Genomic DNA, 25,593 nt, shown 5'->3' with positions numbered 1-25,593 from the left:
GCATATACTGTTGCTTCGTGCCTGTAAATGTCAATTCTATTTAGGTTTTGTTTGATATTATCATTCAGTCCATCTCATTAGAGGTATACCTCTTTGCCTAACAACTTCTGTATCATCAACATAATCCTGTTGATGGACTGAGTGTCCTACATCCTGATAACATGGCCTAAATGATGTAGCCTCTCCTTACATATGATAATGTTGAGAGTTTGCTGACTACTCCTGCTTCGTATTTCAGCATTATTCCAGAACCAAACATTTCACACCAAAAATATTCTTTAAAGACCGTGGGATAAAAGAATCACATCTCTTGATTATATTAGTAGGTAATGTGGTTTGCTGCAGTTGGTGGATTGAGTTGTAGAGTAGGTGCCCTCCCTCGATGAGTCTTTGGACTACTTGGAGGTGTCACATAATGATAATGATATTATTCTTATATAATATCCATGACACAGCTCCATAATGTAAAAAGAGAGAGAGAACTAGATATTTTATATTTTAAGCATTGTTTTTGTTGATAGTATAATGTCTTTACAAACTTTTCATAATTTATTGAACACATCTGAAGCCATTCCTAACCTTATAACCCATGTCATTCCTCACTTCACCAATATCAGTTGCACAGCTACCAAGATAATTGAACTGCGAGATGTGTTCTTATAGAACATCCTTTAATCATCCTGGATTTTGCTAAGGCTTTTGACAGGATACCCCCATAGAACACTGTTACGCAAATTGGAGGAGATGGGAATGGATATTAAATTGGTCATATGGATAGGAGAATGGCTCAGGGAGAGATACCATAAGGTGGTGTATGGAGGAGCCGAGTCCAGAATGAGGCAGGTGACCAGTGGTGTGCTGCAGGGCTCTGTGCTTGGGCCAATGTTGTTTAATTTGTATATAAATGATATAGGAAATGGCTTAAAGAAGATATTCAGTTGTTTGCTGATGATGCAAAGTTGTGTAGCGCAATGAAAAATCAAGCCAATGTTGAAAGTTTGCAGGATGCTTTAAATAAGCTGGTAAAATGGGCAAAAGATAATGGATGTCAGTTCAATGTGGAAAAGTGTAAAGTCATGCATTTTGGGATTAAAAGAATACCAGCTATGTACTGCATTGATGGAAAGGTACTCCAAGAGATTGATGAGGCTAGGGACTTAGGGTGTTGGTAGATAGGGAGATGAAGTTCAGAGGACACATTGCTAAGGTGTCCAAGATTGCACATAGGATTACTTGGTTGTTGAGGAACACACTGACATTCAGAGATAAAGAGGTTATTATTCCCCTTTATAAAGCATTGATACTTCCCCATTTGGATTACTGTGCTCAGTTCTGGTCACCTGGATTCCTTGGAGATGAGGAAGCTGTGGAGAGGGTTCAGAGAAGAGTGACCAAATTGGTGAGTGATATAAAAAATGCCCCGTACATTGATAGATTGAGAGCTTGTGGATTGCAGAGATTGGTTGATAGGCGAAGAAGAGGTGATATGATAGAAACATTTAAATTACTGAAAGGTTTTTATAGAATTGATGCAGGGGAAATGTTTCAGCTGTGTGATAGTGATGGAAGAACAAGAGGTCATCTCTGGAAATTAAAGAAGAGTGTGGTTAACAAAGGTGTCAGAACAAGGTTTTTTGCCTGGAGGGTGGTGAATGGGTGGAATTCATTGCCTGACTTAGTTGTGAGCTCTTCGTCTGTAAATGAATTCAAGAAGAGATATGACAGATATTGTTTTGCTAGTTTGGGTCTCCCGCGATGAGTCTACTGACTCCATGGAGATACCCGTAATAATAATTAAAAAAGACTGAGGATTCATCTTTATGACCTATTTTCATTACCTTTGTTTTTTTTTTCTCAGATTGATAATCAAACCTAGTTGACTCCCATCATTGTCAGCCGCAGCAATAAAGGAATTTATTTTTCTACATTATTTGCAAATAAGTGTAAATCATAAGCATAATCCAGATTAGATATTCTAAGATTCTTTGCTTTAATCCTCAGCTCTTCCTTTGTACAGTGTTATGCATCACAAAATCAGTTACAAGTCTAAATAGAGAAGTCTTTGGGTATGATGTGGTGTGGTACTGTCATCCATAAAAATGAATTCTTCATCTAGAACACCACAGAACAATCAAACGTACTTCATTGCAATATCATTCACCAGTCATGGTCCCTTTTTTCCAGTACATGTAGTTCAGTGCATCCATTAAGCATAATGCCTACCCATACCATGATCCTAGCAGCCATGTCTCTCCCTTTCAAGAACATTTTCACTGTGGTAAGTAGTGCTACTTTTTTGCCAGATTAAGTGTCTTCTAGAATCAGAGGAAAGATTAAAATTACTCTCATCTCTGAAAAACGCCCATTGGTGTCTTGTCCAATTTTTTTGGATGCAACACAACTGCAAACATGCTCTGCGATGAGCTGTGGATAAAGCAACACTGACTAGACACCTTAGGGCATATAGGCCAACCTGTTGCCGTTGTCTTGCCACAGTTTGTCAAGATATCTGTGCACCTGTGCTTGAATTGAACTGACTTGTGAGCTGACCTGCCATGGTGCATCGATTACATTTTGCAGTTATAACCAAAAATCTGTCTTCGTGCTCCATGATAGAGTGAGGGTGACCTCTTAGCAAATGTCTGGAGCACATTCGATTGGTTTGAAACACTTCCCAGAGCCTGAATACAACACTGTGTGAGATTTCCAAAGGCTCTGGCAATATCAGTAATTCTGCAGTCTTCTTCACACTTTCAAATAATTCTTCCCCTACATGAAATCATCCAGATGATGCCTTTGAGATATTACAAGATGTCCAAGTTTGCAACTTTATTCCAAGCACTATTCGCTTAGTGCAGCCTTTTGCCTTTTATCCTGTTGAGTAGTACTGTGTGACCCCCTTTGAGCTCAATTTGAAAATTTGAATGTGTATTATCCACTTTCTACTCAAAATCATCACTTGTACAACTTGCCACAAGCTGATTCTTCTTTCCATTATATATATATATACAGGGGATCCTCAACCTACATTGTGTCATTTCAACTTTACAGCGGTAATTCCATAAATAATTTAAAAAATTAATTTCGACTTGAAGCAGCACAACATAAAATTCAAACATCGCGGGCGAACTTGTTTGTGAGCGTGGCGGAAGAATGCGCCGTTTGTTTGGGAGAGGTGGCATCGCTTGGGTCCCATCATACACTCTTTGGGTACCATGTGCTTTGTTTACATCCGCTCTCTCACTTTTGTGTTTGTGTTTTTTTTTTGACTTTTTACCCTTCAATATGGCTCCCAAACGTAAGGCAGACTCTTCTGATAGCAGTGTGTCGAAGAAAAGGAAAGCCATTACATTAGAAGTGAAATTAGACATTATTAAAAGGGCAAAAAAGGGAGAAACGCCAACAAACATCAGCCGTGCGTTGAACTTAAGTTGTACCACAGTTGGGACTATTATCAAGGATAAAGTTCGCATCCTTGAACACGTGAAAGGATTGGCAGATTGGAAAGGATTCTCATTTTTATGTTTGTTTTTTTATTACAGTTTCATTTTTGTAATTTTTCTGTACTATACAGTAATTATGTTCTCCCTTTCATTTTCCTATGGCCTAGTTCTGTTTCTTGATATATATACGTATGACTTTAGAGTGTTTTAGGTTAGGTAAGTAACTTAGGCTATGATAATTCCGACTTGCATCGAAAATCACCTTACATCGGTCCGTAGGAACGGATCTCCGACGTAACTCAAGGACCCCCTGTATATATAATGGAAGACTTGCCAAATTTATTTTCAAATTGTGCTCTTTGTATTGTTCCTAGTATACTACTACATGTATACCCTCCATGTACTTCTTCTTCTTAAGCTTTCACAAACCTTTAAGATTCTTAGAAGTGGGCTTTGCAACTGTAACTGTCTCGAGGATCAGGTGGTTTGCCCCATCCCTCCTGGTTTTGATGCATGTGTTCCTGTGGCTGGTTTGCCTGTTCTTGGGGGATGAAAAACCCGCTTTTCCAGGTGAAAAAACCCCTTACCTCCATATAAGACCAGCTAACTCACCTTCATTTGAAAGAGACTAGATAAAAGTTCCTGATATCATGGATGAGAATCTAACCCATTCTCTCTTGTACAAGGACTTTGTCTATACCAACTGAGCTACAGAGGCTCAGCCTCCATGTACACCTGATAGAATATTGGACAGAAAAATTATTCTTTATCTATAAACACCTTTCTAAAGGATTTCCATTAGGTTTAGTCCAGTGTGCTATATAGCAACTAAACTTAGAACAAAAGATTTTAAAAAATTATCTGAATAATAATTTTTTTAAATCTGTTCTCTTGAAACAGAGAATTGTTTCTTCTCTTCATGATGCATAATATAATTGTAAAAACATGCCATTGTGAAAGAGTTTGGGGGAAAAAATAAATAAATAAAAAACAATCTTTGTTCTAAAATTTAGCAATGGCTTTTGCACACTTTAATGTTTCATTAAGGAATATTGTGGTATTATACCAGATGACAAAAATCATTCACTGGTTTCTTAATATCATAGAGGCTTGTACCTTATTTCTGAGCAGCATGACATCTTAACATCTGCCCAGTTTATTTCACTCTTATAAAGAGTTATCATTCCGTTGTAAAAGACTCTGATCAGACCACACTTAGACTATTGTTCTCAGATTTGGCCCCCAGGATTTGAAGGGAATAAATTAACTTCAGGACTGTACAATGTTAATTATGAGGATCAGCTGAGGGAATGTGGACTGCATAGTTTGGTGGATAGAAGAAGGAGAGGTGATATGATTGAGACTTTTAAACTGTTGAGAGGTGGTTACAGGGTTGACACTGAGAAGTTCTTTCGCTTGGTTGAACAGCGGGAAGGAGTGATGAGAAGGGGCCAACCCTGGAAGTTACGAAACGAAACTGTGAGAGAGGGTGAGGAGTAGTTTCTTTGCATGGAGGATGGTTGAACTGTGGAATGGATTGCCTGATAGAGTGGTGAGAGCGAGAATAGTCAATGAGTTTAAGAAGTGGTATGATAGACTTTGTGTTTCCTAAAGGGACCTCCGACGATGAGTCTTGACAGACTTTGTGTTTCCTAGGAAGGACCTCCCATGATGAGTCTTTTGACTACATGGAGGCCTAAATAATAATAAAAATAATAATAATTATATATTTTCCTCAGTCTATAGGTATAGGCAAGAGTATTTGGTTGTTACAGGTAGACCAGACTTCACTAAACTCAGTGCATTTCACTGACCTTTGACACATTGTTGTCACTTTTGCTTTACTGATTTTCAAGTCTGTTAAGGTGTTTCTAGCTCCAACTTTTCAGAGTTTATCCTTTTCCTTTGCATTGACAGCAGGTTCTTTGTATAACCAAGTAGTGTTCCATCTTACATGATGGTTAAAAAGTTAGTTGATAGGAAAAAAGAGTAGACATGATGTAAATTCTTAAGTTATTAAAGGGTTTCTATAAGATTGATGAAAGAAATAAAAAATAATAATTAATACATGGTGAATAGAGACAGATAACTAGAGGTTACTCCTGGAAGCTGTGTAAGAATGTGGTTAGCAAAGGTATGTGGACTAGATTTTTTGCTTGGAGAGTTGTGAATGAGTGGAATGGATTATTCCCAGAAATTAGTTGTGAGTGCCTTGACAGTGAATGAGTTTAAAGCAAGGTATGATAGGTATTGTCTGTAAAAGGCAATTTGCTGATGTCATGGAGTTACCTGTGTAATAATAATAATATTTGGTTGTGTTTCATCACTTAATGTATGTGTAATTTTTTGGTACTGTTCTTTATTCTTCTATGTTAAACCTCTTAATGATAGTTATTTTTTATTATTTTATTATTTACATGTTTTATACATCTGTGTTTAAAAATTACAAGGTTATTAGTATTTTTAGAGTTTTTTTCCACCCCCTCCAGATCCTATCCTTTTGTGTTATTTTATAAGTCTCAGGGCAAAGAATATGATATATGTGTTGATGCGAGAGAATATGGAAATGATGCAAGATTTATTCGGCAGTCCTGTTCACCAAATGTTGAAGTAAGTAATGTCTTTATTTTTAAAAGGTGATATAGACATAATTCTTAATTCACATAAAAAAAACTGATTTTTTTTTTCCCATTATGGTAATTTTTATATAACATTAGTAATATTAGTATTATTTCTGGGTGTTTATATATATATGTAGAACATTGCTTGCTGGAAAAGGCTAGATTCCCTTACAGACAATAATACATATTTTATCATATCACATTTAAGCCAATGTATGACTTGAAAATATTCACTGTTGGGGCAATCACCACACACTCCAATAATGCATTTCACTCATTCACCCCACTTGCCATGTAAAAATTACTTTAATGTACCCCCCCCCATTTTTTTCTGACTCCCACTTGCACAACATTATATAGTACATGGTTGGAGTAGTTTTGTTTATTTATATCTTATTTTTTGCATAACCCAGAAATGCTGCTGTTAAAGACCAAACATAAAACTTTCTAGCAGTTCAGGTCTCTTATAAGCAGGGTGGTTGTGTCACACTGGAGATGAGGCACATTAATCCATCATTTTTATCCAGTTAGAGTCAGTCCTGGTAGAAGAGAGGATGAATAGCCTTTTATTCTCTCTTGTACTAGCTAAATAATAAATCCAGATTTCTTTAGGATTTGACTTGGCTACTTCAGCTGTTATTCTTTCATCTGCTTTATCCTCACTATACTCATCTCATTCCTCGGTTGTGCCTTATTAAACTGAAGCTGATGAACATCCTACTTTATAACATCCCCCTTCTCTGCAGCTTCTCTATAATTTCATGATTTATCCATTTCACTCCCACTGTATTTGTTCTCCTAAATAAGGAGGGCAAATTTAGTATTCGATGATGTAATAAATATCATAGATAGAACTTGAATGCATTTAGCATTTAGAATGTATTTAGAAAGAACATGTGTTGAAAGTTTATTTTTCACTTGGTTAGAGTATAATAAAATAGGTAGAGATGACCTGCTAATGCTTCTGCCTGGTATCTCCACTTGGGCCTGGCTCCCACTGAAGAGACCTCAATAAAGGTCGAAACTAGACTGGGTAGTGGCCCTTCCCTTAATGCATAACATTAGACATATCAGCAAGGAGATGTGTTTTGCATTATAGGAGATACTGAGATAGGAGTGTTGGTATCTTGCTCCACCTTTGCAACGAGTTGTCCTGGTGTTGTACCACCTTACCCCAGTCCTGAAGATACTTTCAGGCGCAAACTTTGTTTGCTCACAATTGGAAAAAGGATTAAACTAATTTTATTATAAAGAACATGTGAATTGGAATGTATTTGAAAGGCAAATATGCAGCAAAAATAAACAAATAAATGAAACAGTCAGTCATAGATGCAATTTTTTATTCCCACAGTTTTCTACCTAGCAGAATATTCTGATAAATCTGAAAAAATCCAAATTACAAGATATGCGGGAAGCTTTTTTTAGTTCTTAAGAGTGCATTTTCTGCATAGAAGTAGTTGAATCTGTAACATTTTGCTATTTGCCAATAATTTAAGTAGAACATTTTGAACAATGGTGATTTATATGAAATTTTTTGCATCCATGCAGTGCAAATAGGCATTCATTATTACTAGATTTTTCAGTGATTCGGAAAAATGTCTCTACAACAAATTCTTGTTTTTATAGAATTTTATGTTCTCATTAAAAGGAAGATTGATTGATTCATTTTGAAGAATACTTACAGAATATTCATTTGATAGCACACACTTACTTTCTTAATGAGGTGAACGGATTTACAGAGAATTTTCCAGCCTGTGTTGTTTCTTTTTCGTAATTATTGTCTTCATTCCTCATGCTTTTTGATTCCACTTTATGTTGTCATGTTTGGAATTTTTTTCCATAAATTTTGGAGACTGCAACTGTGTTAGGAATAATTACTTTAATTTCCTGATGTTTCGACCTTCGTACTATGGTTATCATTTGCAGCATGCACATATATTTACAAAGACAAGCTATATTATCCTTTCTTTTAGTGTTGTATGGTGATCAGCATTCATTTTAGAAATTATGGACTTTACAATCATGTTATATATCTATTTTTATTTCTCGTTTGCAACCTTCATATTAAGATTATCATCTGGAGTATATACAAATATACAAGGACAAGCTGAGTTACATTTCACACAGTAAGCTAAAGAAACAATCATTTGATCACCAGTTATTCTACTGGCATGACCTCTAGTGAAAAAATAAATTAATTAAAAAAAAATAAATTTTTAAAAAAATACAGATAATAACTTACAAATTAATTAATTATTTAGAAACTACATCAAAGCTAAATTCTATTTAAGATCACATGAGAGAAACATTCTTTCTTATGGATAGTTTTCTTACAGTGACAATGATGTCTTATTTTTAACATTACAATTGTTATATTAGTTTTAGGATTGTGGATATCTACAGCTGTGTTTATAGTTAACAATTGGGGTGAAAGGTTCCGTGGGTAGAATATGTGCCTTCCATATGCTTGGGATTTTTAGGCCATCATTATTGTTCAAATTGAGGTAGTTGATAAGAATCTCACAGGCTTCCTTAAATTTGCATTCATACCATGTTTTGGTGTGATGTAAACAACTGGTGTTTTCCCAGTCAATTCTATGTAAAGTGTTCAGGGCATGATCAGTAAGGCCAGCTTCACCATTTTTATTATATTTAATGTGTCATTTATGTTCCTTTTGTCTGATAGGAATCATGCATCCTGTTTCCCCTATATATGGTAGATTACAGGTGCAATTAATAAGGTATACTTCAGGGTGGGCCAGCAGAGGGAGTGGGTCTTTGGATGAGTTGAGTAAGCTTTTTAATTTTGCAGGAGGCTTAAAGGTGGCTTTGAGGTTGTATTTCCTCAGTATTCTGTTTATTTTACCTGATGTCCCTTTAATATAACGAATGGTTATAATTTTATTGTAGTCTGGTTTATCTTTCTTTTTTATTGAGGTCTTGTAGAGAATTTTGTTAATAGTGTTTTGACTGTAACCAATTTTTAGAAAAGTGTTGCTGATAACTTTAAATTTATCTTTATATATATTTAAATATATTTATCTTTATTATATATATATAATATATATATAAATTTATCTTTATATGTAGTTAAATATTTAAATATTTTTAAATATGTCAAAAATTACTAATAAATCACTTTTTTTCAAGTGTGATGTCCTTAATTTTGGTTATAAAGTGCTGTGTTTTTAATAATAATTTACCATAATTTAGTCTCCATAGTTTACCGAAATCAATGCTGATTACTTGAATAACACTAAAGGAAAGGATTTTTGGGAGTTTGAACATTGGGTATATTTTGATTGCATCTTGCTTCCCAAAATTTATGTAACAATTTGTCTGTATCTGCCCTGCTGAGATAACCAAGCCACCTGTGATGAGCTTTCTGATTTCCTTCTTGAAAAGGCTTTCCCCTTAGATTCTGTCTAAAAGTGATTTTTTTTATTTTATTTTTTTATTGTTGTCTCTTGTCTTTTTTGGAAACCTTTAATAACTCATTTCTGTGGTTTGAATTTGAAGTCAGTGTTGACTGGACAATGGGCAGTAGCCAATTCATTCACTTGTCAAGAACTGATTGGTTTGTGACCTCTGCAAGGTCTAACTCCCAATGATCCCATTTCTTCATCATCATCTTCATCATAATAAATTTAGTTTAATCCTTTATCCAAGTGCAAGCAAGCAAAGTTTACGCCTGAAAATATCTTCAGGACAAAGGTGGACCAAGCTCTCATCACTCCTTGTCTCAGTATCTCCCATAATGCAAAGCACATCTCCTTGCGGACATGTATACTACTATGCATTAAGGGAAGGGCCACTACCCAGACCGGTTTCAACCCTTATTTAGTACTCGTCAGTGGGAGGCAGACCCAAACATGGAGATACTAAGGCAGAATCAATAGGAGAGTCCATATTTACCTATAGGAGTTACCAACAGGTGTACCACCTATTATTGAATTACTCTGGATTTAGAGAAAGTTGTTGAAGTTTATTTTGCACTTGGTTAGACTATAATAAATTTAGTTTAATCCTTTATCCAAGTGTAAGCAAATAAAGTTTGCGCTTGGTCCACCTTTGCTCGGAGTTGCCTGGTGTTGCACCACCTTACCTCAGTCCTGAAGATATTTTCAGGCTCAAACTTTGTTTGCTTACACTTGGATAAAGGATTAAACTCAATTTATTATAGTCTAACCAAGTGCAAAATAAACTTCCAACATCACTTCATCAATTTCCTGATGTGTACCTCCAAGGAGTATTCAGGTTGCTATGACAGTACTACATGATTAAGTTTACATCATCTCCTATCGACAATTTTCCTCCAAATTAATTTATTACTTGTGAGCACTCCAATGTTGTCATCTTTAACTTTTTGTGCTTGTAAGGCACTTCTGACCAAATCAATAAGCCTAGATCTCAGTCTTCCTCTGGGTCTCTTTCCTGCCATCTTGGCATCAAACACCTGTTTTGCTAATCTTTCCTCACCCATTCTTCATTTTTAATATGATTCTGCCATCATTTCAGTCCCCTAATGTTTCTCAGAGCCCTCATATCTGTGGTCTCTAATCTTTGATCAAGCACTTTATTTATACCTGAACTCTAAGAACCATAACTTAAACTGTTTTGTATACTGCTAATTTGGTATATGGCTAATTTCTCTTATTCTGTATAAATTTATTCAGCTGGGTATCCACCATATCAACTCTGCTTATTCTGTTCTCTATTTTCATATTTAACCTGCCATTTTCATTAAAAACTGTGCCTAAATAACAGAAATATTTCTTTTTGTTCAGAATGAAGCGGAAAGTTTCTATGTTCCTGCCTATTTTCATAGCTTTTGTCTTTTTATTGCTGATTTTCATGCTGTATTTGTTATAGCTGTAATTCAGTTTACTTAGTGAATCCTGGAGACTTGTACTAGATGCGTTTAGGAGTACAACATCATCTGTATAAAGCAAAGAGCTAAGTTTTGACATCTCCTATTCTAATATGAGGTTTAATGCCACTTTCTTTCATAATGTAATCCATATAGATGATGAATAAGAGTGGAGATAATGCGCATCCTTGTCTTACCCCTGATTTTACATCAAACCATCTTCCTGTATTTCCTTCAATTCTCTCTGCTGACTGACAACTTAAATATAAACTATGTATTTTGCTCTGTATAATGTTCCATTCACCCCATATAATTGTAGTATTTTGAAAAGCTTTTTTCTAGACACCTTGTCATATGCCTTTTCCAGATCTACAAAAGTTAAGTATAGATCCTTATCGTATTCCCATGATTTCTCAACTATTTGTCTTAAAGTGAAAATCTGATCTTGATAATCTCTATTTGGCCTGAATGCAGCTTGTTCTTCTTCAAGTTTCTCTTCCACAATCTTTCTCAACATCTTTTCAAGTATGCATGCATAAATCTTACCTAGAACATTTAGTAGAGATATTTCTCTGTAATTCTCACATTTAGTTTTTTTATTCCCTTTTTTTAATGAATAGGTACTGCGCGATCTCTTCTCTAGTCATTGGATGAGTCTCTGACTTCATGGAGGTCATATGTTAATAATAATAATAATGCACAACTACTTGTATAGACAGATTCAGGTTTGTCTCATGCACTGTACTGTTTTATGTTCAGATTTCTTACTCTTGTTTTTCATTCTTGTTGATGTTGTCTTGCAATACATAAGGCAATATATGTGTAAAATCAATATTATATTTTACTGTGGAACATGCGTGAATGTTCAAATATGGAAACTCCACAGGTCTTGGCTATACAAGGAAATATATACGATGTACTTTTGGCAAATGATAAGCTTCTTTGAATCTCCCGTAAGTCAGAATCAAAAAATTATTGATAAAATCTTTAATTTTTTTATGAGCTTTTTAGCTTTTATTCCTTTATTAAAGCTAGTCTGTAGATTCTCCATAGAAGATCCTTTTATAGACCTTTTGTCAGTCAGTTTCCACCTTAGTTGATATATGTCACTGGCAGATAGATTCCCCTTCCCAGAAACTTTACTTTTTAACCCTGTAGCTCAAAAATCAGCCACAGAACTCACTCCATTTCTGATATAACGTATGCTTGTTAAGGTTTAGTGTGATATGACTACACTGTTATAATCTCTCTCTCATGGCCTCAAGCACACTGTCATAAAAGCTGAGGAGTGGAGACTAGCTGACGTTCAGTCTGCAAAAAAGGTAGGGCTGCAGGAGTTTGCCTAGTTCTTTTGGGGCTGAAAGATGTTGGAGGTGGAATTTATATTCGTCATTGGGAATGCAATTAATGTTTTCATTTTTCGTGTCTGTTTCCATAGTGTCTTTATATTACAGATTTTCATGTTAAATTGATTACAGTAGTTATTGAATTTAGTTAACAAATCCTGAAATCTTGTGTCGGATTTAAAAGAATAAAGTCATTGGATAAAGTAAAGAGCAAGTTGAATGTTTTACACCTTATTTTGAATTACATCATATCCTCGAATCTCTTTCAACTGCCAATTACAAGTTAAAAGAAATACATGTATTAACCACAGTGAAAATTATTTAATTGTAAATATTTCATCCTAAGTATCTTAGGACATCATTAGTACAGTAGTTTTAAACAATAATAGGAATAACATACAGTTAGGGAGCATGATTACAATAGAATCTCATTAAACGTGCATAACATGCTACAGAAGTTAAAAAAAAAAAAAAAAATTATTTAACACAATTTTGTATGACAATTTCCCATACTTTAGGAATAGTAAGAACGTCGTTGTGGTTTAAGTTTGGACTGTGTAGTAGGGCTTCAGAACTTTCTTTGTATAAACATTCATGTTTATATAAAGATCTATGTAAAAGTTTAGACTTTTCCCAATGGATCCTATAGTTTGAATTTTCAATTCCGTGTTGAGAGAGTCCAGATTTCTGCAGTTTAAAAAGACGAATGTGGTCTTGATGTTCCAAGATGCGTTTCTGAACAGACCTACCTGTCTGTCCAAAGTAAGATAATTTGCATGAGCATGGAATCTCATAAATGCCAGGCAACATCAGTGGTGAGAGTTTGTCCTTAGGAGAAGGTAACAAGTTGTAAATTTGGTTGATAGGTTTGTAAGTAGTGGCAAAATTGTATTTCTTCATAATTTTAGAAAGACGTTCGGAGATGCCTTTAACGTAAGGTATGGGAATCCTATGGACTTCTTCCTGTTTGGTTTGATGTGTGGAGAAGTGACTGATTTTTTGAGTTGTTTTAGGATTATATCCATTTAGGATGGTTGTATTTTTGATTACTTCTAATTCCTGGTTTTAAGATTCTTCAGAGGAGCAAAAACTAAACTTCTCTTTGAATGAATCAACAATTGAACAGGTAAAACAGTTCAACTATTTAGGAACAGTAATAACAGAACACCCAGATACCATGACCACTATTAAACATAGAATATCAACTGCATGGTCATCATTTAATAAGCTAGGTAAAATCTGGAAAAATAATAAAATCTCCAAACCTCTAAAAATAAAATTATATAATGCAATTATAATACCCACTGTGCTATATGCTTGAGAAACTTGGACACTCAAGAAGACAGAGATATGAAAACTGGAGACTTTCGAGATGAAATGTCTCAGAAAAATAAATAAAACAAAATGGACAGAAAAGAAACAAATGGAACTGTAAGACAAGACCTAAAATATACAGACTCGTCAATCGAAAAGATCAAAAGAAGACAACTTCAGTGATATGGACATGTCGAGAGAATGCTATCAAAAAGACTATCGAACTACTCTCTATGCAAGAATAAAAGAAGAAAGAAAAAAAGGAAGACCAAGAACTAAATGGATAACAACAATCAAGGTCAACTCTGGATTACAAACATATAGACTGCTCACCAGCCACGCAAGAAACCGAGACTCCTGGAGGTTGTTGTGGAAACATAGAAGACTCAATCTATCCCTGACGGAAGAGGACAGTAAGTAAACACACACATGCGCACACAACATTTGTATGTATGTGTACAGGGGTGATCAGGAAGGAAGAAATCTGTTAATGTATTTCAGGAGTGAAATTGATTTGATAAGTATGGATGGGAACTAACAGCCACCCATGTTTTTACAAGATTAGAGGAAAACAAAGGAATGATACTGGCTTGTTCTGCAGAGTAGCTCTCATGAAAATACCTATACAGTACTCATGATGTAGAAATAGGGAATTTCTGAGATAATGATTAAAGGAAATATATTTTTGAGAACATTTGAAGTAAACTGCCAAGTAGATTGCCCCTTTCTGAATGTAATTGAGTATTTTTAGTGAGACTGTGGTTGCACTCTCTCAGATGTATGAGCATTTAAGTATAGGTAGATGTGGGATTTCTACTATTCTCAGAGTCGTGCGGGATAAAAGCATTATTTTGAAGAAAATTTTTGTTTTATATATTTATGTATTTTATTTTGTTTTATTTTTTTACACTTAACATATGGTATGATGTATTTATACAAGCATAGGCCAGATGTGGAAGTTAACCTGAGAAAAGAAAGCTGAAAAATCTTATCCTGATTAGGGATTGAAATACCACCAAAAGTGAGAGAAAATGAAGTGCAATCCCTCCATGAGATAAGACAGGCTTGCAATAACATTGCAATTCACTAATTTAAGAATGGTGAGGAGATCAAGTTTTGCAAGACTAGTTAAGGAAGATTTTTAAGTTATATCATTTGAGTACATCGGAGTTTATTGAATGAAAAAGGGAATGGAGTATGCCCTCATAAGTAAGTCTATGGATTGGATTTGAGGTTAGTGAGAGAAGAAGCTCATTAATATATAGGAGGAGGAGGAGTGTCGGTTAAAGCATAATTCTGTGAAGTACTTTAGCATATGGAAAAAGCTGATAAGGGGGAAACCATGACATGCAATGACTAGCAAGGAAATTGATAATCCAATATCAAATGATAGGATGGAGATTATATGATGATAACCAGGAACAAAAACCTCAATGCCTTGGAAATATCAAAAGTTGCAACGTGAATTTCTCCATAATTTTTCATGGATTGTTTCAAAATGTAAAGTTAACCTACAGATCTGCTGTGCAAATAAGAGTTGCAGAATCTATATTGGAAAGCTAAGTAATTGGTGGATCCCCACTTTGCAAAGAATTAGCTATTAATGACATTTTTTCTTGACTTTCAAGAATATTTACCAAAGAGTAATACAATAATGACTTGATGGCTGACTGTTAAGTTTTATATAAACTTGCTTCCATACTGTTGGATAGATGCCGTATCAATCATTTTTAAAATAAAGAGCCAAAAGGCTTCAGTTCAGCAATGCCATATTTGTATTAAAACTTCTATAGGTGATTCAGGATGCATGTTAATTCTTGTGCACAAGTTTTTTAGCAGAATTGACAGGAAACCATCAGAAATAGGTGACTTAACAAGACTATCAAGGTTTTTACTGGCAAGCTATCTTGCCAGGAAAAAAAAAAAAAAAACTCATTAGTCTTTAAAAATCTTTTGACCAAAGAATAGAGGAGACATACTGTTAGCAGTTTGTATTATAGCAGGAGGGCATGTAACTTAGTCTTCCCTGCAAGAATCGGAGGAAAAAATTGATATCAGGATGGTTTGCCTTATATTTAGCTAATGTTACCGTGGAGTCATCGATATGTAAGAAAGGTTAAAAATCGGGAATTGCAGAAGCCTCACCAAACTGCCAGGCTGTGTTTGCTTTGTTGATCATCTTTTTTATGATTGTTATGAGGTGTGGCTTTGACTGAATGGGAAGATAGGGGATTTAAATGTAGAGGTTTTTTTTTTTTAATCACTGCTTTTCACAATTGTTTGAAAACCACATCTGAATATTTATCTGAGACTTTGAGTGGAGTGGGGAATGAAGGTTTTCCTTCTAGCAAGGATCATTTCACTTATTTGGTCAGAGTAGGTGTTTTTAAATCAGAAGAGCAAAAATACTTGCAGGGTACTTACAGAACAAAAACAAAATAATAATAATAAAATAATTAAACAAATAACTAGATGCCATTTATAGGTGTGTACAGATAGTTCATGTGTTTCAACTAAATGACTCTTTTGGACATATCAAAAAATGTTTCATATAGCAGCCATCATAATTTTTATAATATATTGAACAGTTAAAAAAAAAAAAAAAACTGTCTAAAATGCATATCATGCCGACACACACATAAATATATGTACACACACCAATTTCTCATAATTGTATATTCTCACAGTGATTTACTAGATTTGTAAATGTAATTTCCTAAGTGCAATAAGAGTATGAGCCATACAATTTCTTAAAAATTGCGATTAAAGTTATTTTTTGGCTTTTTTGTTGTTATTAAAGTGCTTTTTTTTTTTTTTACCCTACAGGTTCGTCATGTAATTCACATTGGAATGCTCCATATGATGTTATTTTCTTCCAAGTATATCAAGAAAGATCAAGAAATAACTGTATCATTTGATTTCAGTTACAAGGATAGGTTGGTAATTTTTTATTTACTGTTTATAAATGTTAAAATACAATATGGAAAAGCTGAATAATTATTGATTAAAATACATTGGTTTAGCATGTTTATAATTTTCACTATATTATTTCAGGAAATTACAGCGTACTAGGATATACATTAAAATAAATTTTAATATATTTCTATATTTCGGCAATGTCACGCTGCCATTTTCAAGAACTTAGGTACAAGATACGTGCACGCAGGCACAGCAAAAACAATAAATGAGTAAGAAGAATGAAGCTATTATTTCTCCTAAAGTCCTGATGGTGCCCTCTAGTGGGCGATGTTGGTATTCTTGGGCACCATCAGGACTTTAGGAGAAATAATAGCTTCATTCTTCTTACTCATTTATTGTTTTTGCTGTGCCTGCGTGCACGTATCTTGTACCTAAGTTCTTGAAAATGGCAGCGTGATGTTGCTGAAATATAGAAATATATTAAAATTTATTTTAATGTATATCCTAGTACGTTGTAATTTCCTGAAATAATATAGTGAAAATGCATAACCAACGTCTAAGCCTTTCCACGAGAATGTTTATAATTGCATTGCAGAGATTTTTTTTTTTTTATACAGATGACATCCATAACAAATAGAACACTTACACATGTAGAGCATTATTCTTAATCAAAATTATTTTACAAAATGGGTCAGATATCTTTTCAATGTATTTGATTTTTGCACTCAGCTTATGAATATTCCATTTGTGCTACTATGTATCTCTTTATCCTCTTAAACTGGCTGACACACAAAATTCAGAGCAGCACGTAGTTATTAGGTAAATGTAATTGAATTTCCAACTTGCCTGCAAACTAGCCAAATCTATTTTGTATATTATAATCAGTATATCCCTAAATTTTGCATACGACAAAAACTGGTAAGATGAGATCTTTCTGAGCAATAAATGCAAAATGTTATATTCAGACAATAACAATCAAGGAAAAGAAGATGTAACTATAGTATTCGATACTAAATATGAGGCTAATCTTCTTGAATAAAAGGCAATACCAAGTAGAGTAATGTGGGAAAATACCAGAATGGAGAACTGGACAATGAGTCTTATTTATGCATATGGTCTCACAGAAGGTTCTACTGATGTAGAAGTGGAGTAATTTTTTTGAGGCCTTAGAGAATGCAACTGACACAATGAAAAACGAAACATTGGGCCTGGTTGGGGATCTATATAGCAGAGTAGGAAATGATTGTCAGACATACAAAAATAATTTTGGAAAATTTGGAGAAAAGAGCAAAGCTAATAACAATGGCAAATACCTGTTGGATTTCTGCTCAGGACAAGGAGTGGTTAGTATTAACACAATGTTTCAACATAATTTAAGCGCCTCCGTAGTGCAATTGGAAGACCGACGATACGTTGCACCCTTCAATTAGAAAAGGCCTAAGTTCGATTCTCGTCACGATGGGAGAAATCTTTATATGGACTTTTTCAATTGAAAGTGAGTTATCTCATACGGAGGTAGCAGGATTTTTTCCTCCCGGAAACTTGGATTTTTCATCCTGCATATAGACAAATCGGCTCTTCGGATATGAGCCGATTTGTCTATATGAGCCGATTTCTCATTAACTATGTGTTAATAATGATTGTTTCTCTCTGGTGCAGGACACTCACCTCAAGGGCTCACTTTAGTGAATGTGGGCATGGCAAACCCAAGGTACCTGATGCTGGACCATGCCTTACTTCATGTAATATACATCTGTTATATTATCTGTAGACTGGTTCCTCCCCTTTTTTCTTTCCTTCTTTCTTTTCTTCTTGCTCCTTCTCCCCAATACTGTTAGAGAATTCGAGGGCCAGGGGTGAATCCTTCCTATTTTGCTATTTCATCTCATCTTATGTGGAAAGGTCCTCTGCAACTCTACCACTTTCTTCTTACAGTGACTTCACTCCAAAATGCTAATATGGTTGTGCCTTATAACACATCTCATGCTGCATCGGCTGTTGCAGAATAATCAGAACCACGTCTAGGGCTTAGGCAGAGGGTCTGTTCGAGAAGTATATTACAGTCTCCATCAAAAGTCAGCGATACTGTGAATGAGCAACAACACAGAAGGTATAAGATTCATCTTAAAAGGGAGTTTTACATAGGCACATGGAATATTCGGGATCTATAGATGGATACCCTTGAGACTGTCTGTAAAGCGATGGATAGGTATAAAATTGACATCCTGGGAATTACAGAGACCAGATGGAATGGAGACGGTCACTTCAAAAGACAGGATGGTAAACTAGTTATTTACTCAGGTGGTGACTCAAAACATCATGGGGGTAGCTGTGATACTGAAGACAGCTCAGGCAAGAAGTCTTCTTGTTATAACCCCCATTAATGATAGGATACTTTCTATTAGACTTAAGGCTCAGCCTACCAATGTATCAGTTGTGGTAGTTTATGCACCCCCACGCAGATAGGCCTGAAGAAGAGAGCGAGGAATTCTATGAAACTTACAAACTGTTTTGGACTGCCTACTAAGGAGAGACATACTTTACATCTTAGAGGACTTAAATGCAAAAGTGGGAAAGAGTATGAGAGTCAGGCCGGAGTGTGGCATGTTTGGTCTGGGTGAACGTAACACCCGTGGTGAAAGATTGTTGGATTTGCCCTTGCTAACAGATTAGTTATTACCAATACCTGCTCCCAGAAATATCCACGACAGACCCATATTTGGAAAGCTAACATTGATAGGTCAAGGCACCAGATTAATTACATCCTGACTCTCCAGCAGTGGAAGACATACATCTCTGATGTGCATACTTGTCCTGGAGCAGATTGTGGCACAGACCATCAGCTAGTAAGATCCAAAGTAAGACTAAGACTACGAAAACTTCCAGGTCAGGCACATCCCACTAGATTGGATGTTAGAGTAATTCCTACTGGATTCACAGAAGAAACATCAACTCAGTTGGATGATTTTTTGGAGACCACTGAGGAGAACTCACCAGAAATGCTTTGGGAAGGAGTCAAGGTGATAATACAGGATACAACGAAGAATTATCTCGGCCCAATAAGAAGACCAAGAGACCCATGGATATCAGATTCAACATGGGAACTAATCAAAAGAAGGAAGTTGGAAAAACAAAGAGACACAGGGACTGAACAATACAAGAGATTACATAGAGAAGTCAGAAGAGCCATCAAGCAGGACAAAGAACAGTTCTATACTAATAAATGTGAAGAAGTAGAGGTCCAGATGAGGAGGCACAATTATAAAAGGATGTTTCATTTAGTTCGTGACTTAAAGCACAAGTTTAAGCCTAAATTGAATGTCTCCCAAATTTGTTGAAGTTTGGAGAGTTTCTTAGGGCTGAGGCTAATTCCATAAATAGCCTATCTAATTTGTATTTGCTAAGGTGTATTACTGCAGCTTTCTTCCACCGTATTCTGTGGCGTGTATCCAGAGCATGGTCTGCAAGACCAGAATGGCTGTACTTGTGAAACCGGATGTAGTCCTTGTGTTCAGAAATTCTGATATTTCTGAACACAAGGACTACATCCGCTAGGCATACATCAGCAGACCTTCAGCCCAACATCCAAGAACACCTACTTAGCCCACTAGAGGGCACCATCAGGACTTCTAGGAGAATGATAGCCTCATATCTTCATTCTCAGTTACTGTGTTGTAGTGCCTGCGTGCACTTGCCTTTTTGTAAGTTCCTTTTGAAAATGGCAACGTGACATTGCCGAAATATCGGAAATATTTATTAAAGTACAATTTAATTTATATTCGGATCTACGTTGTTCAATTCCCTAAGTGATTTAGAAATGCATAACCAACGTATAAGCCTGTCTACGAGAATAAATTGAATGTCATCAAAGACAGGAATGGAGCATCACTAACAGAAGAGTTGGAAATCAAAAACAGATTGAAATAATACTGTAATGGCCTGTACAGCAGAATGGATAAAGAAAATGTGGAGCCCTCTCACCAGGAAAATTTTGATTTGGAACCTCCTCCACTTAGGCATGAAGTTGAAAGAGCAGTTAAACAGCTTAAAAGCAATAAGGCCCCAGGTGCAGATGAAATCCCAGCAGAGTTAATTAAGGCCACAGGGAATGGAGAGATAAGGGTGTTTCATAGATTGATTACAAGGGTATGGGAGACAGGATCATGGCCTAGAGCCGGAAAATTAGGTTTGCATACCACTACATAACAAAGGTGATATGAAGGTATGTAAGAATTATAGAACTATTATTTTAATATCTCATGCAAATAAAATTTTATTGAAGATCATGCTAAATAGGATTGAGGCCAAAGTTAAGGCAGAGATGCCTGAGGAACAAGCAGGTTTTAAGAAAGGTAAGGGCACCAGAGATCCATTATTGATGTGAAGAATTGCTGTTCAAAAGACGTCAGAAAAAGGTTAGGAATGGCTAAAACAACAGTCAAAGACATCTCTAAAATCTGGAAGGATGGATCTATTTCCGTGTGGGAACAAAGTTGAGGATTTTGGGTGCAGTTGTTTTTCCAACAGTGACTTATGAATGTGAAACTTGGAACCTAAAGAAGTCAGACAAGACATGGATATCTGCTTTTGAGATGTTGTGTTACAGAAGGCTGTTGAGGATCTCATATACTGAAAGGCATATAAATGAATGAGTGTTAGAAAAGATCAGTAGAACTTTAAGACTCCTTAAGGATATTGACAGAAGAAAGATAAAATATTTTGGACACATAGAAAGGATTGAAGCGGGACTTCTCAGAACAGTAATAGAAGGTAAAGTTCGTGGAAAAAGAGGAAGGGATAGACCATCAATGACACGGATGGATGGTGGCAGTGTTGATACCTCATTCACAACCACATCCTGTGAGGATATCACCAAATATAAAACCCAAACTTGTGGATCCTTGGAATGCATTGCCTGATGGAGTGATGAGAGTGAGAACTGTCAATGAGTTTAAGGAGTGGTATGATAGACTTTGTATTTCTTATGGGCGGGGACCTCCCCCTTGATGAGTCTTGATAGACTTTGTGTTTCTTAGGAAGGACTCTCATGATGAGTCTTTTGGCTCCATGGAGGCCTGGATAATAATAATAATAATAATATTACAGAACTTGCCCAATCAGTTTTCAGAATAAAATAAAGCTTTTTCAAAGAGATCTGGCAACAAAGAAATTTGTGCACTTTCTCAACATTAAATTAAGAATAACTGCTTTTCCTGATGCTGAAATTAAACACAGTAAACTGAAACAATACAAAGGAAACATAGAAACACTTTATAATGATTTTGAGAATAGATTTGAGAAACTAAAAAAGTTAAAGCCATGTTTTGAATTTCTTGTGAATCCTTTTGTGATTGATGTCATCAACGATGGATGTCCTGTTGTTACACCTTTTACCGCAGATGTTGTTTCAATAGAGACAGAGCTTATTGAGCTGAAGGAATATGTGGGTTTGAAGTTCGTACATAAAAGCTCATCTGTAACTGACTTTTGGAAACAAATCCCAGAAACAAAGTATCCCAATCCTCAGAAAACTGACTTCCGAATATTCTCTGTTTTTGGAATAACTTACTGCTGTGAATCTTTCTTCTCTGCAATGAAATTTGTCAAGTCAAAACAAATATTCTCACTAACAGCCACCTCACTGAGCTTCTTGGAACAGCTTTGACATCCTACCAGCCAGATTTTAAACTATTGACTGCACAAATGAAGACTCAATCAAAGCCTTCAATAAGTAGAGATTAAACATATTCTTCTTTGGTAAGCAAGACGTCAGAAAAAGGTTAGGAATGACTAAAACAACAGTCAGAGACATGTCTAAAATCTGGAAGGATGGATCTATTTCCATGTGGGAATAAAGTTGAGGATTTTGGGTGCAGTTGTTTTTCCAACAGTGACTTATGAATGTGAGACTTGCAACCTAAAGAAGTCAGATAAGAAATGGATATCTGCTTTTGAAATGTGGTGTTACAGAAGGCTGTTGAGGATCTCATATACTGAAAGGCATATAAATGAATGAGTGTTAGAAAAGATCAGTAGAACTTTAACTCCTTAAGGATATTGACAGAAGAAAGATAAAATATTTTGGACACATAGAAAGGATTGAAGGGGGACTTCTCTCAGAACAGTAATAGAAGGTAAATTTCCTGGGAAAAGAGGAAGGGATAGACCATCAATGACACGGATGGATGGTGTGTGTGGATTGACTGATCTTCAGAGAGTTGAGGCCACCAGAAAAGCAAACAATAGGACTACATGGCAAGGCCTGGTGTGGTACATCACCAAACATCGGAGTGAACATACAGCATCTGTAGATGCCCAGTGAACATAGAGAGAGCAGGATACTGGAATTTACAGAGACTTTGAAATTGGAAGTGATCACCATTTAGTTTTGACCAGGATAAAACTGAATTTCATATTGAAAAGAAGAACATGTAAGAAAATTTTAAAGTGAATAAACATTGAGCAGCTCTCAGATGTGAACTGTAGACTAAAATACACAAACATTATTGGGGGGGGGGGAATGAAAGAGTTTGAGAACAGGAACAAAACCTTAGAGATTCGGTGCCAAATCCTGAAGAAAACATTGAATGATTCAGCCAGAGAGGCATGTGGTGAAGATGTCTGCAAGGATAGAAAAATGTGAACTCCATGGTGGACACAGGAAGTTAAAGAGGAAAAGAAGAAAGCATATCAAATGTTCCTGACAAATAAGTCAGGTTGTGCTCTTAGAGAATACAGAGAGAAATGTAAGAAAGCTAAACACTATATAAAACTAGCTAAAGAAAAGTCATGGGAAGACTTTGGTAAGAACATCATCAAATTCCTGACAAGTACCCACAAGTGTTCAGGATATGGTAGTACTACATGAAAAACGTCCATCATTACTAACTTCCTATCTACAATTTTTCTCCAAATCAGTGTGTTACCTGTCAAGACTCCAACATTATCACCTCTTACATTTCTATCTTCTAAGGCCCTTTTTACTTTATCAATCTGCCTGTATCTTGATCTTCCTCTGGGTCTTTTTCCTGCCAACCTGGCAGGAAAAAGACCCAGAATCTTTCCTTTCTCATTCTATTTTCATGACCATACCACCTCAGATTAGCTCTGCTAACACATTCTTGGATGCTAACGATGTTAAGTTATTTTCTAATACCCGTGTTTTGAATATGATATTGCCATTGACGCCATCTGTTTATGTCTCTAGTCTTTGGTCAAGTGTTTTATTTCTAACCCAACTTTCAGATCCATAAGTTCAAATTGGTTTGAACACTGTTGTATACAGCTAATTTAGTGTTTTGACTAATTTCTTTCTTATTCCATACAAATTTAATCAGCCGACTTCCTACTATCATACCAGCTTTATTCATTCTGTTGTCTACTTCCAGATTTAATTTACCATTTTCACTAAAAATCGTGCATAGGAAACAGAAATGTTTTACTTATTCTGTAGGTTATCCATTCATGGTGCATTTGTTATTTTTATGCTTCTGCCTATTTTTATTGTCTTTGTCTTGTTCTTCTTATTATTATTTGACACCTCCAGGGAGTCCCAGGACTCATCGAGGGAATGCACCTGTTCTACAACTCCATCCCCACCATTCAATCACCAACTGACCTCAACTACACAAACGGCATCTACTGCTGACCACCACTGGTATTTTCTACAGACAATCACAAAAATCCATGCCTATGGCAGGGTGCGAACCCACAGCCTTTTGGCTGGAGAGCAGATACACTATCCACTCAGCCAACCAAGCTGGTTGTCTTGTTATTGCTGACCTTCATACCATATCTATTACAACAGTTATTCATTTTAGTCAGGGAATCTTGGAGACTTGTACTGGATTTATTTAGAGGTATAACATCATTCTCCTAAAGTAAAGAGCCTAGATTAGCATCTCCAATTTTGATATCAGGTTTAGTACCACTTTCCTTCATTATGTGATCCATATAGATAACAACAGAGGGAATGATGCACATCCTTGTCTGACACCAGATTTAACATTAAACCATCTTCCTGTACTTCCTTCAATTCTAACTGCTGACTTCCAACACAAATAGAGACTAAGTATTTCTTGATATAATGCTCCATTGACACCATACAACTGTAGCATTTTGAATAGCTTTTCTCTTAGCACCTTGTCATATGCCTTTTCCAGTTCTACAAAAGTACATTCAGATCTTTGTTATATTCCCATGATTTCTCATTCGTTTGTCATAAATTGAAAATCTGATCCTCACAGCCTCTATTTGGCCTGAATCTAGCTTGTTCTTCACCAAGCTTCCCTTCCACAATAGTTCTGATCGTTTCACAAGTATACTTGTATCTTACCAGGAACACTCAGTTGAGAAATACCTCTATAATTCTGACTTTCACCGTTATCTCCCTTTTTATATATGGGTACTATAAGAACTCTACTCCGCTCATCCGAATTTGTCCCTTTGTCCAGGCCTTCTGAACTATGCAGTGCAGCCACTTTAAGTCTTTTACCTCCATACTTGAGCATTTCTGGTTAAATATCATATACTCTTGCTGCCTTTCCACAATTCAGACTTATGATGGCTTTTTCTACTTGAAATATGGATATGTGCTCCTGATTGCATGCCTGTTGAGTGTATTTTACTACTGTGCTGTCACTGATTGTTTCATTTAATAATTTTTAGAAATAATTACTCCATCCATCAAGGATATCATTTTCACCAGTTTTCATGTCACTTTTATTATCCCTAATTCCTTTTACAGCACTCTTCCCTCCAATTCTGAGCTTTTTCAAGCCTTCAGAATATTTTGCCACCATGTTCTTACTAAAGTCTTCCTGTGACTTTTGCTTAGCTAGTTTTACAGAGTCATTTGTCTCTGTATTTTCTATCACAAGCTGACTTATTTGCCAGGAACTTTTGATATGCTCCCTTCTTTTTCTTCACTGTATCATTAACTTATCATTAGCTTCCTGATTCCCCTATGGCGTTCTGATTTTATATTTAGCAATATGTCCTCTAAACTTGAACTCTCTGGCTACCACCACTCCTAAATCTCTAGCTTCATCTCTTTTCTGGAGTACGGTGCCATCAATGTG

General features: G+C 35.7%; 1 protein-coding gene across 8 annotated transcripts in view; it reads left to right on the top strand.

Moving 5' to 3' along the window:
• Positions 1-25,593, top strand: part of LOC150109749 (histone reader KMT2E-like) — a 902,496-nt gene that overhangs the window by 425,749 nt on the left and 451,154 nt on the right. For all 8 annotated transcript variants that reach the window (XM_090407149.1, XM_090406915.1, XM_090406833.1 and 5 more), the window contains 2 exons: positions 5,933-6,053; positions 16,421-16,530. In XM_090407149.1, coding sequence (XP_090263275.1) covers positions 5,933-6,053; positions 16,421-16,530 — 231 coding nt within the window. The remainder of the gene's footprint in view (positions 1-5,932; positions 6,054-16,420; positions 16,531-25,593) is intronic.

This window comes from Typopeltis vanoorti, chromosome 1, assembly GCF_054136105.1.
Source record: "Typopeltis vanoorti isolate ZY-2024b chromosome 1, IOZ_Tvanoo_1.0, whole genome shotgun sequence".
NCBI classification, from domain to species: domain Eukaryota; kingdom Metazoa; phylum Arthropoda; class Arachnida; order Uropygi; family Thelyphonidae; genus Typopeltis; species Typopeltis vanoorti.
Note: the sequence above shows the minus strand (reverse complement) of the source record. Positions and strands in the feature narration are given on the sequence as shown.